At 50.8% G+C, this 15078-nt stretch overlaps 6 protein-coding genes across 6 annotated transcripts; 1 reads left to right on the top strand and 5 right to left on the bottom strand.

Moving 5' to 3' along the window:
* Positions 1-64: 64 nt before the first annotated feature.
* On the bottom strand, positions 65-1033 carry A1O5_11810 (uncharacterized protein; the record flags this gene model as incomplete). Its single annotated transcript, XM_007752380.1, has 3 exons — positions 65-609; positions 676-796; positions 869-1033. 3 exons carry the CDS (start codon positions 1031-1033, stop codon positions 65-67), a joined length of 831 nt encoding a protein of 276 aa, XP_007750570.1.
* A 522-nt stretch (positions 1034-1555) lies between these two features.
* On the bottom strand, positions 1556-4102 carry A1O5_11809 (acetoacetate-CoA ligase; the record flags this gene model as incomplete). Its single annotated transcript, XM_007752379.1, has 9 exons — positions 1556-1991; positions 2054-2357; positions 2428-2577; positions 2638-2702; positions 2762-2886; positions 2951-3031; positions 3094-3125; positions 3179-3803; positions 3869-4102. 9 exons carry the CDS (start codon positions 4100-4102, stop codon positions 1556-1558), a joined length of 2052 nt encoding a protein of 683 aa, XP_007750569.1.
* Positions 4103-4950: 848 nt separating this feature from the next.
* A1O5_11808 (uncharacterized protein) lies at positions 4951-6764 on the bottom strand (the record flags this gene model as incomplete). The annotated part of the gene is made up of 7 exons (XM_007752378.1): positions 4951-5318; positions 5393-5788; positions 5895-6029; positions 6104-6340; positions 6409-6471; positions 6531-6617; positions 6695-6764. The coding sequence occupies 7 exons, from the start codon at positions 6762-6764 to the stop codon at positions 4951-4953; spliced, it is 1356 nt and encodes a 451-aa protein (XP_007750568.1).
* Positions 6765-8046: 1282 nt separating this feature from the next.
* Positions 8047-10306, bottom strand: A1O5_11807 (uncharacterized protein; the record flags this gene model as incomplete). The annotated part of the gene is made up of 5 exons (XM_007752377.1): positions 8047-8920; positions 8991-9150; positions 9208-9845; positions 9896-10196; positions 10249-10306. The coding sequence occupies 5 exons, from the start codon at positions 10304-10306 to the stop codon at positions 8047-8049; spliced, it is 2031 nt and encodes a 676-aa protein (XP_007750567.1).
* Positions 10307-12856: 2550 nt separating this feature from the next.
* Positions 12857-13786, top strand: A1O5_11806 (uncharacterized protein; the record flags this gene model as incomplete). The annotated part of the gene is made up of 1 exon (XM_007752376.1): positions 12857-13786. One exon carries the CDS (start codon positions 12857-12859, stop codon positions 13784-13786), a length of 930 nt encoding a protein of 309 aa, XP_007750566.1.
* A 321-nt stretch (positions 13787-14107) lies between these two features.
* A1O5_11805 (40S ribosomal protein S9) lies at positions 14108-14915 on the bottom strand (the record flags this gene model as incomplete). Its single annotated transcript, XM_007752375.1, has 4 exons — positions 14108-14522; positions 14615-14713; positions 14794-14812; positions 14870-14915. The coding sequence occupies 4 exons, from the start codon at positions 14913-14915 to the stop codon at positions 14108-14110; spliced, it is 579 nt and encodes a 192-aa protein (XP_007750565.1).
* Positions 14916-15078: the final 163 nt, after the last annotated feature.

Raw genomic sequence — 15078 nt, 5'->3', positions numbered from 1 at the left:
ATAGACCAAGGATAGACCAACCATGACTAAAATCTCATGGCATTTATGTATTCGAACTCCTTGATCATTCGATAACCATCTTATTCTTGATCTTTCCGATCTGGCTGATTTCGACTTCGACCACATCTCCGGTCTTAAGCCACTTGGGTGGTTTCATGAAAGCTGCTACTCCACTCGGAGTCCCCGTCATCACCACCGTTCCCTTCTTCAGCGTAGTCCCACGGCTCAGGTGATCGAGAATCTGCGGGATAGTGAATAGGAGGTCATTGGTGTTGGAATTCTGGCGTTCTTCGCCGTTGACCGTCGTCTTCAGATCGAGATGAGGGATCCCTGGGATCTCGGATGTCGAGACAATCACCGGCCCAATAGGTCCAAACTGGTCGAATGACTTTGCGTACCCGTGCTGGCCGCCAGATCGCTCGGGAAATTGCCAGTACCGCGAGGAGACGTCGTTGCTAACGGTGTAGCCGAGCAAGAACTCCTCGAAATCGTCCTTGGCGTTGTAGTTTTTCACGTCCTTGCCGACAACGAAGGCGAGTTCCCCTTCATAATCGAGAAACTGACACGCCGGGTCGACGTGTATATCACCATATGGCCCGGCTAGAGCGCCTACCCGCGGAGAATTAGTGAACAGATTCAAGGCCAAAGGGCAGCGATGGACAATTCAAGACAGACCAGACGGCTTGGTGAAAACAGTTGGGAATGCCGGAACATCCAAGCTGGCTTCAGCAATATGCCCTTTATAGTTCAGCCCAATGCCATAGAAGATGGGCGTGGACGCAAGGGGACAGAGAATCTGTGGCCAAAACCAATAAGCCCTTCGTTCGGCGCTTTTGAAGCATATAGGACAAACAATAACGGCATATACCTCGGCGATCACAGCCTCGTCATCTGACGGGTTCAAGTTCCAGGGCTCGGTGCCCGTGTAAAGTTTGACCTTGTCGCCGATCTTGACTTGCTCCTGTGCCTCTCCATATCTGATATCCCCGTTGGAGGTCTTGAAGCGAACTAGACGACGAAAAGCGGTCTTCATGTTCGAGTAGATGGATCTTTGTCGGGCAGAAGATTGAGAAAAGATTGGATCAATCAACACCTCTCCTCGCTAATGATAGAGGACGACAAGATAATTTTCAGAAGCTTCAAGCAATGTGGGCAACACCTAGTCTATGTCTGGTGCATTACGCGCCCATTCTATGATCCCGTGGGCGGGCACCGGAATCCGGCACAGAAACTCTTTCTCCGATCCGACCATTTTGGCCGCTTGGGGGTACGTTGTCGCCCGAATATGCGACATCCGTGTTAATAGACTTCCCGAATCGCTTTAATGATTCGGAAACATGACCAATAACCATGTCGCATGACTTTTGGAAGAGATCACAAAGTTCCTTCAGAGCAGAGAGAAGCCACGAGACAGGCCCCGATAATTATGGCTCGGATTCAATGTAGGACTTTTATCAATATACCGGTCCAAGGTAGCTCAGGAACGAAATTCGATCCATCCTATCCCGCAGTATTAAGCGGCTCAGACCTTCATTTTCCCACTTTCAACAATCGACTAGATCTTGCTTAGCATCACTTTGCCATCCTCCATCAAGTACTCATCCTTAGCAAAACGTTCGTAGAATATCAAGCTCTCTGGGTTCTCCACAGCGCCGGATGGTGTGACCTTTTGACCCGAAACAATCTGCTTGACAGCCAATTCGATCTTCTTGCCATTGATGGTATAGGGGATCTCTGGAGTCTGAAAGACAAAGCTAGGCACATGACGTGGACTGAGCGCTGCAGCGACGGCCGACCGAACCGCTTTGATGGTGGAACGGGAGAGATCCCGGTTGTCCTTCGTCTTGATGAAGAGGATGACGCGCTCGTCCGAGTCCTGTGGACGGCGCTGGCCCACACAAATGGCGTCCTCGAACTCGGGAAACTGACTCACCACGTTGTAGATTTCGGCCGAGCCAAATCGCACACCGGAAGGGTTGAGCACGCCATCACTTTGCAGTGGTCAGCTTGATAAATGCCTCTAGAACGAGTAGGGGCGGGAACAGAGGCTTACGATCGACCCAACATCGTAAAGCCCCCGGTAACAGGCGAAGAGGAGACGAAGTCGCCCTGTGTCCAGATCTTGTCACCGAATCGTTCGAAATAGGCTGATCGGTATTTGTTCATCCCTTTCTCGCCCCAGAAGAGAATCGGTTGAGAGGGGAAGGGTTCCCGGCACACCAACTCTCCCGGCTCTCCAGTGCCCTTGATCGACACAGGATAGTCCTTGGTGCTGTCCAAGATATCGACAGCCATGCCCAGGGCAGGCACTTGTATTTCTCCCGAGTAAAAAGGCCCAGTGGGATCACCCAGCACAACTGGGAACAAAAGCAGTCAGGCCCAACGATTGAATGAAGGAGGAGTATATCTTGGATCAGGCTGGCTTACGCGAGCATGCCATATCTGTGCCTCCGGAACCAGATACAAGATGGATGTTTTCCGGAAATCCAACGTCGTAAAACCATTCACAGACCTTGGCTGGCAGGACTGATCCAGTGGAAGAAACGGTTCGTAGACTACTCAAGTCGATTATTTGTCCTGTGAGGTCGAGTCGGTGAGCCTCTCACTATGTAAAGGAATAAAAGGCTTTTGCCTTACTGGGACTGAGGTTTCTGTCGTGAAGGTCGGTCAGAAATCTCGCGGAAGTGCCGAACAGTGTTACTCTGTCAGTTTAGAGTTAGTAGTGACTTTGTATATTTATGTGCACAATCAATCAACATACTTGAGTTTCTCGATCATGCGCAGTGTTACAAGAGGGTCAGGGTAGAGCGGAGACCCGTCGTAGAGAACAACGCTGCCACCATATGAGAGGCCACAGAGAACCATCGCCCACATGATCCAGCCAGTCTTAAGAAAATGTTAGCGAAAGCCTCTCTAGCCACGGATTGGTGTTATGGTTAGAAAGTCACACCGTCGTATATTGGTAGATTGTGTCGCCCGGTCTCACGTCCAGATGGAGCATATAGTCTTTCTTGATTTGCAACAACATGGCCTGCCAGAGTCAATCCCGCATCAACCTCAAACCGTTATCTTATGAGTTGGGGGTCAACTCACGCAAGCACTGTGGACAATGCACTTTGGAGCACCTGTCTACGTCCATGTCAGCCCCCATATCACTGCGCTGGGCTTCGATTATGACTTGCCGTGCCAGAAGAATATACGATGAACCCGGGCTGTTTGAACGGCAGTTGCACAAACGTGAGTTCTTTGTCTGGGGCTCCTTTAACAAAGTCGTCCCAAGTGCCGACATTCCTCTTGCCCTCGGTGATGTAGGGGACTTCCCGGGCAATTATGATACCGAGTTCGAAGTTTCTCGTCTTCCGTAATCTGGCGATGCACTCTTCATACTTCTGAACCAGCGGGCGAAGTTTTCCGTTATACCGAACCGAGTTTTCGAAAAGCACCAATTTGGGCTCGATCTGGTTCAGTCGTTGCATGATGCCCTCGACACCCATATCGGGTGATGACGTAGACCAGATCGCACCCAAGCTCAAGGTGGCGAGACAGGCCACGACCGCTTCCACACAGTTGGAGATGACGGCGGCCACGCGGTCACCGACAGTGACTCCCGCTTGAGTCATGGCGCTGGCCGTTGCTCTGACCATTTCCCGAAGTTCAGGCCTGGTCACGGGCCTGATGACCTCGCAGCCTTCCGAGACGGTGTACAGTGCGACTTCGTTTAGTGATCTCGTATTCAATAAATGCTCTGCGAAGTTCATGAGGACATCGGGAAAGAACTCGGCAGGAGGGTACATGGAAGTATTCTGGGGATCAACCTGGTCAGAATCTCGGCTCACGGCGAGCAATCAAGGACTGATATGTTACGCACCGCCCGTCTTATTGCCTTTGTAGGCTGAACGCCAGGTTTGATCTGCTCGTACTGGAACAGATCGATCCAGAAATCAGACGCAGTACGCGGATCAGTCGACCAGGCGTGAAGGTCCGCAAAGTTTCTGAGCGCCAGACCCCTCTTCTCATTCACTTGACGACGGAATTTGTCCATGTTGGTCTGCGACGGATCGGCATTCTGCCAAAGAATCCGCGGAGTGCTCGTATTCGACATCTTGTACACGTGGTGTTGCGAGAGAGTCCAAGTCAGAATTCCAGACGATCCAGAATAGGAGCATCGAATAAAAAACTATCTGCTCGGATGGCAGTGGAAATATGCGGATATGTCGCTGTCCAAGCTTGCGCCTTCCACGATCAGCGATGCGAATGATGTGAAGGTATGTCGCATGAGGCTCCAATCAAGTGACGTGGCCATAAATGCTTCAGTCTCTGCCTTCATTCTCTGCCTTCATTCTCTGCTACACCTAGCGTATTGGGTTTTGGGTTCTACCGGCCCGAGACCTCGTGCCGGAAGATCTGGAGCCATGTCCATGGCGAAGCCATAGCCGGGTTGAGCAATCAAGCAATTTAATATTTTGCTCTGCAAAGCGCATGTGCGATCAGCCTGTCAGGGCCACAAGATCCGGAACCCGGTTGTTGCAGTATTATACCGGCTGTTCTGTATTATCGAAGGGTCCGAGAGTCTCCGGGCCCCACCTCGGTACCGAACCATCCTTGGTGTGAGTATTATTCGTATGTACATAGGAACCAGGTATTGATAATCTCAGTAATACCACTTGTCCCAATCCAGGACCTGAGCTGTGAGTTACTGGACGACCCGTACCTCACGACCTCGTTGGGTCGCATACACAAAGTACCGAACATAATGCTTCTTACCATGTTAGTCAATCATCGGCCACCATTGCACAAAGCTCACTACAAATTGCTTGAGTTCATTTGTTCCAGTTTGCTGCTTGCAAGAAAAACATTGCCAAATATAGGGATCCAGTTTGACTGACAGGCTCTTTGGGTTGATACTGAAAGAAGTCTACCATCGTTGTTGCACAAACGTTTACCATTCTGTCAGATCCTCCACCTTAGCTGACCAGAAGTCTTGCCTTCCGCTGTGTCTTCGCTTCTAACCACGATCCTCTTCGGGACATGCGAGGTAAGAAGGTGATCCATCTCACGCATGCAGAGAGCCGCGATCGTCGAAACCGCCGCAAACGCGAGCGCGGTGTAGTACAAATAGGCATACGCCGCGGACTCTCCGTCGTTGACAGCATTCAAGACGGCAGTTAGGATCGCCGGGTTGATTCCTGGGACCTGCTCTAGGGCCTGTGAGGAACCGGCATTAAGAGCAGCGAAGAGTGATCGGAGCGAGCTTTGAGGGAGACCAGCTTCGAGTGCAGCGGGAACGACTCGGTTTTCAAGCTCTCCGGGGAGTTTACCTTAAGGGACACAGAAGTCAGTGGCACAAGAAATTAGGATAATTGGGAGGGATCGATGGATAGATAGCCCTTACTGTTTAGGATCGCCAGTAGTATCGCTGTCCCGATAGCACCGACTCCTGTCCGTGCCCCGGCCATGAAAGAGAAAGCTGAGCCCAACTCACCGTCGCTAGGGGCAAGCAATTGGACCAAAGCGCCAGTCTGTTGCTCAATCATCCCAATCGGCAAGCCAGCCAGAAAGGAGCATGCAATACCGAACCCTCGATTGTTTCTGTTACAGTGCGCCAGAGCACCGACAAACGCAGTCATCCATGCGCACTCAAAGACGAGCTGCCACTTGACATGTTTGATTACGCCCCATAGTGGTCCTAAAAAGACCATCCCGGCCCAGACCGAAATGCCGACAGTGGTCGAAAGCCACGCTGTCTCTTGCCATGACGTTGTCGGCGTTTTATAGATGGTGGCAGCCTCTGTAGTCGGTATCGCAAACTCGCAGTGTTAGCCCAAGAGTTCGAACAAAAGACCAAAAACATATCTCAAAGGCGGTTGCACAAGCATGGGATTGATACGACGTACGTGTTGGCCAGATGATGCTCAGACCAATATAAGCGATCCCACCGATGCAGGAACATATAACCACCATAGTGTATCCCCGCAGGTCTTTGAAGGACTTCTTGGGAAGGAGAGGCCTCGCCGGAGCCATGTAGATCTCTGTGACCCGGACAGTTAATTCTCCAAGGTGCATACGAAACCAACTTGAGAAACAGGCGACTTCTAGCACTCACCATAGAAGACAAATCCGATCAGAACCACTCCGCCTGTAATGATCTGACCCAGTACCTTGCCTGATTTCCACGGATACGTGCTGCCGCCCATCTGAATGCCGAGAATGAACATGACCAGGCCGGCAGTCACCAAGAAAGCGCCACCGTAGTCGATCTTTCGTAGCTTTTGCTTGAGCGACAATTCAGTTGCCAATTCCTTGGGGAAGTAAAACAAAAAGTATAGGGCAATGGCAACACCTAGAAATCCATCGATGGTTAGAATACAGATAGCCATGTCCTTTGGTAGAATAGCCAGTGAGCTTTACTGAGGACAATGATATAAACGTAATAGATCCATCTCCAGTTCAGATGCACGACGATGGAGTTACCTAGGGTACCTACGTCAGCTCACGTATGAAGCAAATGGGGGAAATAACAATTAACCCACCAAAGAACGCGCCGAGACCCTGTCCGGGAAAAGCAATAGCGGTGACGAGACCCATACCGACAATTTTGTGTCGATTAGGCACCAACTCTGTCAGTATTGTAATCAGACATCTGTGGAAGAGCCGCGGTGTGAAGGGCCATCAGGGAGTAGCGGAACGTTCATACCTGTCGCCACTACCATAAAAGTAAATTGGGCACCAGCGGCTATTCCAATCAGCGTCTGGCCGAAGGACATCAGTCAATTGTACTCGCAAATCAAGTGATTCAGCTCAGTCTTTCTTACATTGGCCCCGGTGAGAGTATTAATAGTATTTGAGGTGCACGCAACGATCCCTAGACACCAATTAGCCCAAAAATAAAAAATATTCGTAGCGAGGAAAAAGAATTGCCTCCAATCAAGCCCAAGATATTAAAGACAATCATGGTCCAGCGTCGGCCCAAAATGTCTGACAGATAGCCCACGAGCATGTAGCCCACAGCAGTCCCCATGGTCCATACGATGGAGAAAAGACTCGATTCCGATTTTGATGCCTCTGATCATTGTTAGGAATCAAGATTCTCACCCCGGCCTCGGTGCGGGTGTCAAAATACGCACTGGTCGCTTGACTGATGGTGGTCAACACCGCAGCAGGAACGGTGAAGCCCCATGCGCAGCAGAACAGTGCCAGAGATATGGCACATAGCGATCCCAACTATAGCACAGCCAGCCTTCTGTCAGCAAGAGGACTCCAGTGGGGAATCATGAAATGGAAGAAATCGGAGGCCACTCCGAAGGTGTGTATGGATACGGCTTGTTGGGCCCTGCGACGACAAGGGCTGTCTTACAGTATATGGCTCCAGAAGAAACTTCCAGCCCACTTGTGCAACATGAGAGGTCGCTTCTGCCGCGACATTCTTGACGATGATCTGCTCAGCTGCAGCAGCAGCAGCCGCCGAGTCCTCAATTTCGAGTCTGGTGATACTATTTCCCGCCTAACAAGCAATTAATGCAATCAGTATGGCCTCTTCATACTTCATGAAGCGCAGACTGACTTACCTTATCACCTCGGTCCATGATGGGCTGTGAAGTATCTAACATGTGGCCACGTGTGTGTACTACGTATTAAGCAGCAAATTTGAAAGTGGTGAGACAAGTCCCATTAGGGGAAGGGGTCCTAGCTCTTTATTTGTACCATGGCATCCCGGAGGGCTATTCAGCTCAAGACTGGGCCTCCGGGCAACCGATTACGGCGCGACTAACGCTGACTTCTGATACTGGGCGGGCAGAAGCATCCGGGGCCCGTGGGCAGAAAGTCTACGAGACAATGGGCTCCGCAAGGGGAGAGTGACACCGGAGTCAAGTGGAGAATAGGATCGCGCTGGATCAGGGTTCAAAAGATATTGGCAGACACTTGACTGGTACCTCTCAATGCTTCCGGGCCAATCTGGCTAAGTCATTTACACATAGGTAGCTGACTTATGGAGTATAGTAAACAGCCTCGTGCTCTTCGGATCTACTCTTATAGCCAACTTCCATTCTAGTCTCCACTATCGTCGTCCCGCTGAAATTGTCCTGCGTGAGATCCGGCGACTGTGGCTCGGCTGATCTTGACTCGATTGGTCGCACTGGCTGTGATGGGATCATTCCCATTTATGACGCCTTTGGTTAGACCAACCTTTACCTTTTGAGATACAAACCCATTGGGATCGTAAGGGTTGATCGGAATGTCCTGGCCGACCGTATCACCGAGCAAGGTCTTGAGCGCCTCAACAACTTCATCCCCATTGCGCACGCTACCGTCCAATTGTCTCCAGGCCACAAAGTTGTCCGGACGGACGAGAATTGCCCCTCCTCTCCGAAGCTGGGACTCTTTGGGCCAGCGATCTTCCCGGTCAACGTACGCGCAAGGCCGCAGCCCCGAAGCCAACGGGCCAATCTGAGCAATCCCGACATTGACCTTCAACTCTCCCACCGCTTTTTGGATGGCCTCGATCCAGACGGATCCATATTGGTCAGTGATAAGCAAGTAGTCCTCCGTCTTCTTGATGAGGTCGTGCGTCGACAGAACCCGATGGGCACGATCATCCTTCTCCTCAAGCCAGACATGAGGGAGTCGATGCCCAGGCCTGCTTACTTGGACATATGTTTGCCCGAGGGGGTCAATAGGAGGTCTCTCCGTGCGGTCCGAGACCAATGCGCCACCTCGCCAATAGCTAAACCCGAGTTCGAGGTCCAGTGCTGAGTATTCGATCATTTGACTCTTGATTAGGTATCTCAGCTGAGCACGGAAAGTCTCACCAATATCAGAGTCTTCGAGTAAGGCTTCCATCCGCGCACGATTGAGTTCCCGTTGTCCAGGAATGAAACCCACCGCAGCGGCAATAATAGCTTGGTTTGAGAATGTCAGTAACCTAAACACAGCAAGAATTAGTCCTTTTTCACGTATATAGAACACAATAAATAATATCGCGAAACACTTACCCCCAATCGCAATTTCGCTTTCCGATAAGACGTCTCTCTTGCTCATAGGTATTCAGAAGCTTTGGTGATGCGGTTCCTTTAATTACTTGGGCAAGCTTCCAGGAGAGATTATATGCATCTTCGATAGAGGTGTTGAGACCTAAGCCAGTCGTGGGCGGGCCTAAATAAGTGTCAGTCCAATAATCGAGTTATACATATGTTCCATCTCCGGACTTACGTCGGTGCGCCGCGTCGCCAGCAATGAAGATCCTCCCTTCTCTATATTTGCTGGCCAAAACACGCTCCAGTACCCAGTGACTGACAGCATGTACCTTGAGTTGCAGGTCTGGAATCTTGAGCAACTCTCGAATTCGCGGTATCAGTAGATGCTCCTGGGCTTCCGAAAACCGAGCTGGATCATCAACGCGGAAACCGAAGTGAATGGTCCAGTTTTCAGAGTAGCGTCCAAACGTGGGACCCATGCAAACGACTGTGCCGCTTCCAAGAATTGTCTCGCCTTCGGGGTTGATGAAATTCGCAATCAAGGTTCGCTCGTCCCAATACTGGGACAGGTCTGCCTCGAAGTGTACTGACACAACGTCCGCAATATCCGTCGGGCCTTCGAGAACAGCACCGATCTTTGGTGCGATGATACCTCTACCACCTTCGGCAGCGACGACATATTGCGCGCGATAGGTGACCTGTGGACCCTCGGGAAGTTGAACAATGACCAACACATAATCGTCGTGTGCAACAACATCGATCACTCTGTGGGAGAACCTGATATTGCCGGGGTTTCTCTCTTCTGCGACTGCTCTCCAGATAGGCTCTGATCGGACCAGCGGCAAGTTCGCAGGTCTTTCAGGCCCAACAAGCCTGTTTCCCGTCAACTCCATTGTGGACAATCGAACAGGGCTCCGTCATACATGTACTTATGAAGTAATTCAGAACCCTCGTCACCGCCGAAAGAGGGGCTGGAAAAAAAGAGCTTCCGGTCATATGGACCCGTGCCTCCCAGGGAAGTCGAAAAAGTCACCTGGCTAATACATCGGTTGGGGGCGCTCTGGTCTCTGATGCGGTGCGCATAGCCGTGAACACGGAAGATTTCCAGGCTCCTCTGGTTGAGATAGTGCGCCTTTGGCAAAATCGAAGTTCCACTATGCTTTTCAAATAAGATGTGCGGTATCTCCTTTGCCGATAGGAAGATAGACAGGTTCAGACCACAGCCTATATGTGTTAGCAACGTCTATCTTGCCTAGGAGTGTAATGCAAAATATACCGCCTCCACCAATGATGACCACCGGCACATCTATCGGTCCTTGGCTATCTATTGCCATGTTGTTACTCTTCCTTAATGGTATTTTGACCTATGCTGCTCTGCAAGATGATATAGATCTGGGATCTCTGCTGCTGGTCTTGTAACTGTTCTCGAGCGGTTGATTTGGACTGTCACATATCCCTAGCACACTCATCATGCCGAGACTTGTACGCCGGCCGCGAAGCCCTTCCGAAGTACAAGTGGAATGATATCGGTCTTGTGATTTCGCCCTCTCCACAGGCCCCTGAGGTGGGGATCCGGGCCGCGGAGGTCGCGCCGGAGAGCCATTGCTCGGAGCGTCGGCGCTCCTCCCAAGCTTGCACTCCAGACCATTGATCCGTCTGTAAACCTGCCAAGGGGGTTCGGGGGGACGGTTGTTTGCAAAGACAAAAAATTGCGAGAGCTGTCGAGATGCATTTTCCGTAGAGTACGCACTGTCGGAAAATCCTGTGATTGGCGAATATTAATTAGATGTTGTAGCGAAAGGGAGCCATTTCAATAGCCAGTGCTTTGTGTTTAAGGCCATACGACACCTCCGTAACCTGCTCTCAACCTTTCACCTCGATTAAGAAACGACTTTGGTGTCTGGCTCTCTTGTTTGCTATGCAGATTCCTTCCTCGGGAGGCGTCATCTTGCAAAGGTGGCAGATCCACAACCATGCTATCTCGACGAGCGCGGTGCGGCTTGTATACCTGTCGTGGGTCCGCACCTTAACTCATTCCCTTGGGGTCGTGCGCTCTTCGCACTCTTTTTCATCCGCAATACTGCATCGGATCGCGCTTTCAAATCCCGCCCTGTGATTTTTTGTTTCTGTCCAAGGCCTTTGTAAAGATTTCCGCGTTGAGCTCGAATATCTAGCTTGCAAACATTACCAAGGGAATGTACTTTAGAGATACATTAGAGCGACATAGAGAAATCATAGATTAGTGTGGGTAAAAACCCGACTTTATAAGAATATAATATAATGAATTAATTAATCAAAGGCCCGAATTTCGCTTCCGATAAGAATAGCATCTTTCCTCCTAGGGTCCCGAGTTGTGGCTTTAGGACTAACAGTGAAAATAGTACTCTTCTCTATATCATGGCATATGCCTCCCTTAGCCCACGATAGGTCACGATAGAGATAATCTCGCACTACATCTTAGACCAAAGGTAAATTTATTTGTTTAGATGGACCTAGCTAGAACGAGCTTAAGTTAGATCTAGAGCTCATCTCCCGAATAGAGTTATTATCTTCCTTAAGATTATCACCCGTAAGCGTATATCTACTCACCCTTACCATATCGTAGTGTAACAAGGCAAAGTGGCTGTGCTGTGCTGTGCAGGGCTGGTAGAGTGGTAGCAGGGGGGAGGGAAGTTGTCTAGTCACATGTCAAACCAAAATGAGCTTGCAGGGGGAGTGCGGAACAGTTTACAGTGCTGGCAGAGTGCCATTCTTTACAGTTTGAGCAGAGTATCATGAATTCCATGGCTTTTTGGCGCCGTCTACCTAATTCCTGAGTGCTTTATCAGTTCTGTCCAGTTCCTCGATGCTGCCGCTGTGCTAGGTGTTCGTAGCCCTAGCCGCTGTCTCTCTGGGTGGTGTTGGTGGTGGTGTTGTCTTGTCAGTATCAACCAGAAACGCGTTCTCGATTCCCGATCTGCTGGACAGGCCTCTGTGCGTTGTTGCACGTGCACGCCGAACCCTGAAGTGCTCTGTTACAGTAGTCTATAGAAGAGTTTCGACGTAAATCGGTATCGCTAGTTTTCGATTTAGTGTATTCTATCGAAAGGGTCTACAAAGATGTCTATTAATTAGGCCTTAACATAAGTCGGGTATTCGGGCCGGGTCGGGTTAGCATTTTGGGCAACTCGACCCGCCAGGACTCGGGTCAGAGTTAAGCCTAACCCGATTCGATCGGGTTGACTGGCTCAATAAGAAGTTAATTATAGTACATAACGTAGTATTGTAACAGACCTCTTTAGGGTTCAGCATGCACGTGTAACAACGCACAGGGGCCTGTCAGGCAGGTCGGTAATCGAGAACGTCTTTCTGACACTGCCCTGATATCTGATATCCGGCACAGTGGCCTAGGCTAGACTGGTGCAATGGCTGGCTGCGGTACCTCAACAGCTGCAAAAACGGCCTGAAGATCGAATCTTATCCCTTGAATATTTTCTTTCGTAAGACGGCTCCTTTCGGACCTATGGCTATCGGGCGTGTGGTTAAAGGATGCCTTGTTTTTCCTGCTAACAATTAAGCCTGTATGCCGGAACAAAGAACGATGGGCTGAACCTGGGCCTTTGATCAATAGAGAGAGACCACCCGACTAGCGCTAACTTCTTTTGAAAATCATGTTATTGGAGCAGGCGGGTTAAGAGTCACGTCATTAAAAGCGGCAGTACGCCTAGCCCGCCACTATTCCTAAAAAGGCAGGACCGCCTAAACCGAAGGCGGATCCCCGGGCAAAACAACTTTCCATTTCCAGATCCGTCTAGGAATGATACTATGTACAGTACAGGCATCTTCAGTACCTCGACTCTTTTGTACTACATTGCTCTCCGAACCGTGTATTAACCCTCAAAGCAATGGAATCCATGGATTATCATGATGCTCTTGCGGCCCTTCGCGCTCAACAAGGGGCACACCATCTTTCAATCATCGCGCTCGCCGAGCCCATTACCGCGGCGCAAACACAACCTCAACCACAGAAGCATTCATGCTCGCAATCGCGACCTTCAGACACTCTGTCTGCTTCAGAAACCGAATCGAATCTGCAACTCACGCCCGCCACTCTCCTCGCCGACCTGACGCACTACAAGGACCTATTCTCCAAACTCCGCTTTAGCTACCTGGAACAGGTCACCAAGGAGAAATACCTTCGCAGCATCGTGGGTTATCCCCCACTCGTCGTCAGCCACGAAGACAATCTGGTTTTGGAGGAAAGGCTGGCGGTCATGAAGAAGGAATTGAAGACGAAAAAGGAGGATGTTGATGCACTGGTTAAGGACATGGAGGGCCGAGCAAGGGATGTTGCACGCGCTTATGATGGCGTGAGAGGGGGTTTGGATGTGTTGGAACGCGTCCCTCCTGAAATTGAGACCCTCAAGGCAGAGATCGAGAGTTTACAAGCCGAAATTGCTGCCCGACAAGGTGACCACGGCGCTCACCCCGGAAGCGGTGACCCAAGGATGCACCTCTCGCTATCAGCCACGGAACAAGCGCTTCTGGAGCAACGTGAGCGCAACGCCGAAATCGACCGGCAAATAGCAGAGTTACAGAGACAGATGCCTGCAAAGGTGCGCGAAGTGGAAAAAATGGATCGTGACCTAGCCGAATTGGAGAAAAGACGCAACGAGAGCGCAAGGTTGGCAGTCGAGGGGAGGAGAAGGCGGGAGCAAGGAGGGAGGGACGAGATGGAGGATTTGGGGAGATGGTACAGGGCGAATGAGGCTGTCATGAAGGGGTTGCTAGGGGTGGAGGAACGCATAATTCCTAACAAGGAAACGGAAAACTGAAGCAAATGTGAATTATGATGGGATTTTAAAGGCTGCCGGCGTTTGCGATATCTCATGCGATGATCTCCAGCACAGGAAACGGGAATGAAGCGCGATGACATTTTTGCAGGAGGATATCATGGTATCGTTAGCGGATTTCCATCAGCTACGGGCATAGTAAAGTCCTCGACTTGACAGTTCAGCTGGCTTTCCCTTTGGTCTTGTCGCCGAGGCGGGCTGCATTGCTTTGAGCAAATGCCCGTCAATCATGCATGCTACAGCATCAAGATCACCAGTTCTAGACAGACTGACAGGTCATCGCCCGTCGTGTCATCGCACGATCTATTCTTCGTCCTCACCGCCTTCCTCTTCATCATCCTTCTTCTCCGCAGCCTTGGCCTTCTTTCTCCTGACACGACCGGGTCTGCCACCACCGAAGGGACTCGTCAACGCGAAGTCAATATGCTTCTGACTGTCCAATCGCACCACGAAGGAGGGGACGTTGACGATCTGCTTGCCGACTCGGATGTGTCGTTGCTTGATGAGCACACGGGCGTGGTGGATAGACTTAGCAAGACCGAGTTTGTAGACGCAGGTTTGCAGGCGGCGTTCCAAGAAATCTTCGACCTTGAGGGCCAACACGTAATCGAGTTTCATGCGGGATTCGTCGAGCACGCCGACACGGACAAGACGGCGAATGAGGGCATTGCCTTCGAAGAGACGTTTGGGGTCTTTTTCGTCAAGGGTCAACAGTTGACTGCAATCAAGTCCACAGGTGTCAGTAAAATATCTCTACAGCATTGTCTCCTCCAGCAGAGAGATTCGGAAGGAGGGTGTGTGATTCCATACCGAGCAGCACGACGGATCTTGGACAGAGTGAGCTGGACACGCCAGACTTCGCGCTTATTGCGCAGGCCATATTCGCCGACAATCTTCAATTCCGAATCCCTAGTCGATTGTCAGGATATCTCAGACATGAAGCACAGACGAGCTGGTGCTCAGTGGCCAGGATATTTTATTCAACGTACAGACGAGCAGACTCGAAGGCTGTTTGTGCGAGGTTAGCCTGGGATCTCTGTCGGGGGACGAAGGAAGAGCACTTACGTCGACGAGGGACCTTGTAGGTCTTGGAGTAGGATCGCGGCGCCATGATTGCGATGTCGACTGCGCAATCGAGATGGTCGTCGGGGGTGAGAAGTCGTTGGGCGTTTGACCTTTTTCTGTAGAAGAGGTGGGCTTGTGTCCCGACTTTGCAAAAATTGGTGGATTTCGAGTCTTGGCGCGCCGCACAATTCGAAATTCACGGTCCGCGG

The sequence above is a fragment of the Cladophialophora psammophila genome (genome assembly GCF_000585535.1).
Source record: "Cladophialophora psammophila CBS 110553 chromosome Unknown aczJe-supercont1.28, whole genome shotgun sequence".
In the NCBI taxonomy this organism is placed as follows: Eukaryota; Fungi; Ascomycota; class Eurotiomycetes; order Chaetothyriales; family Herpotrichiellaceae; genus Cladophialophora; species Cladophialophora psammophila.
This window is presented reverse-complemented; position numbering and strand designations above follow the sequence as displayed.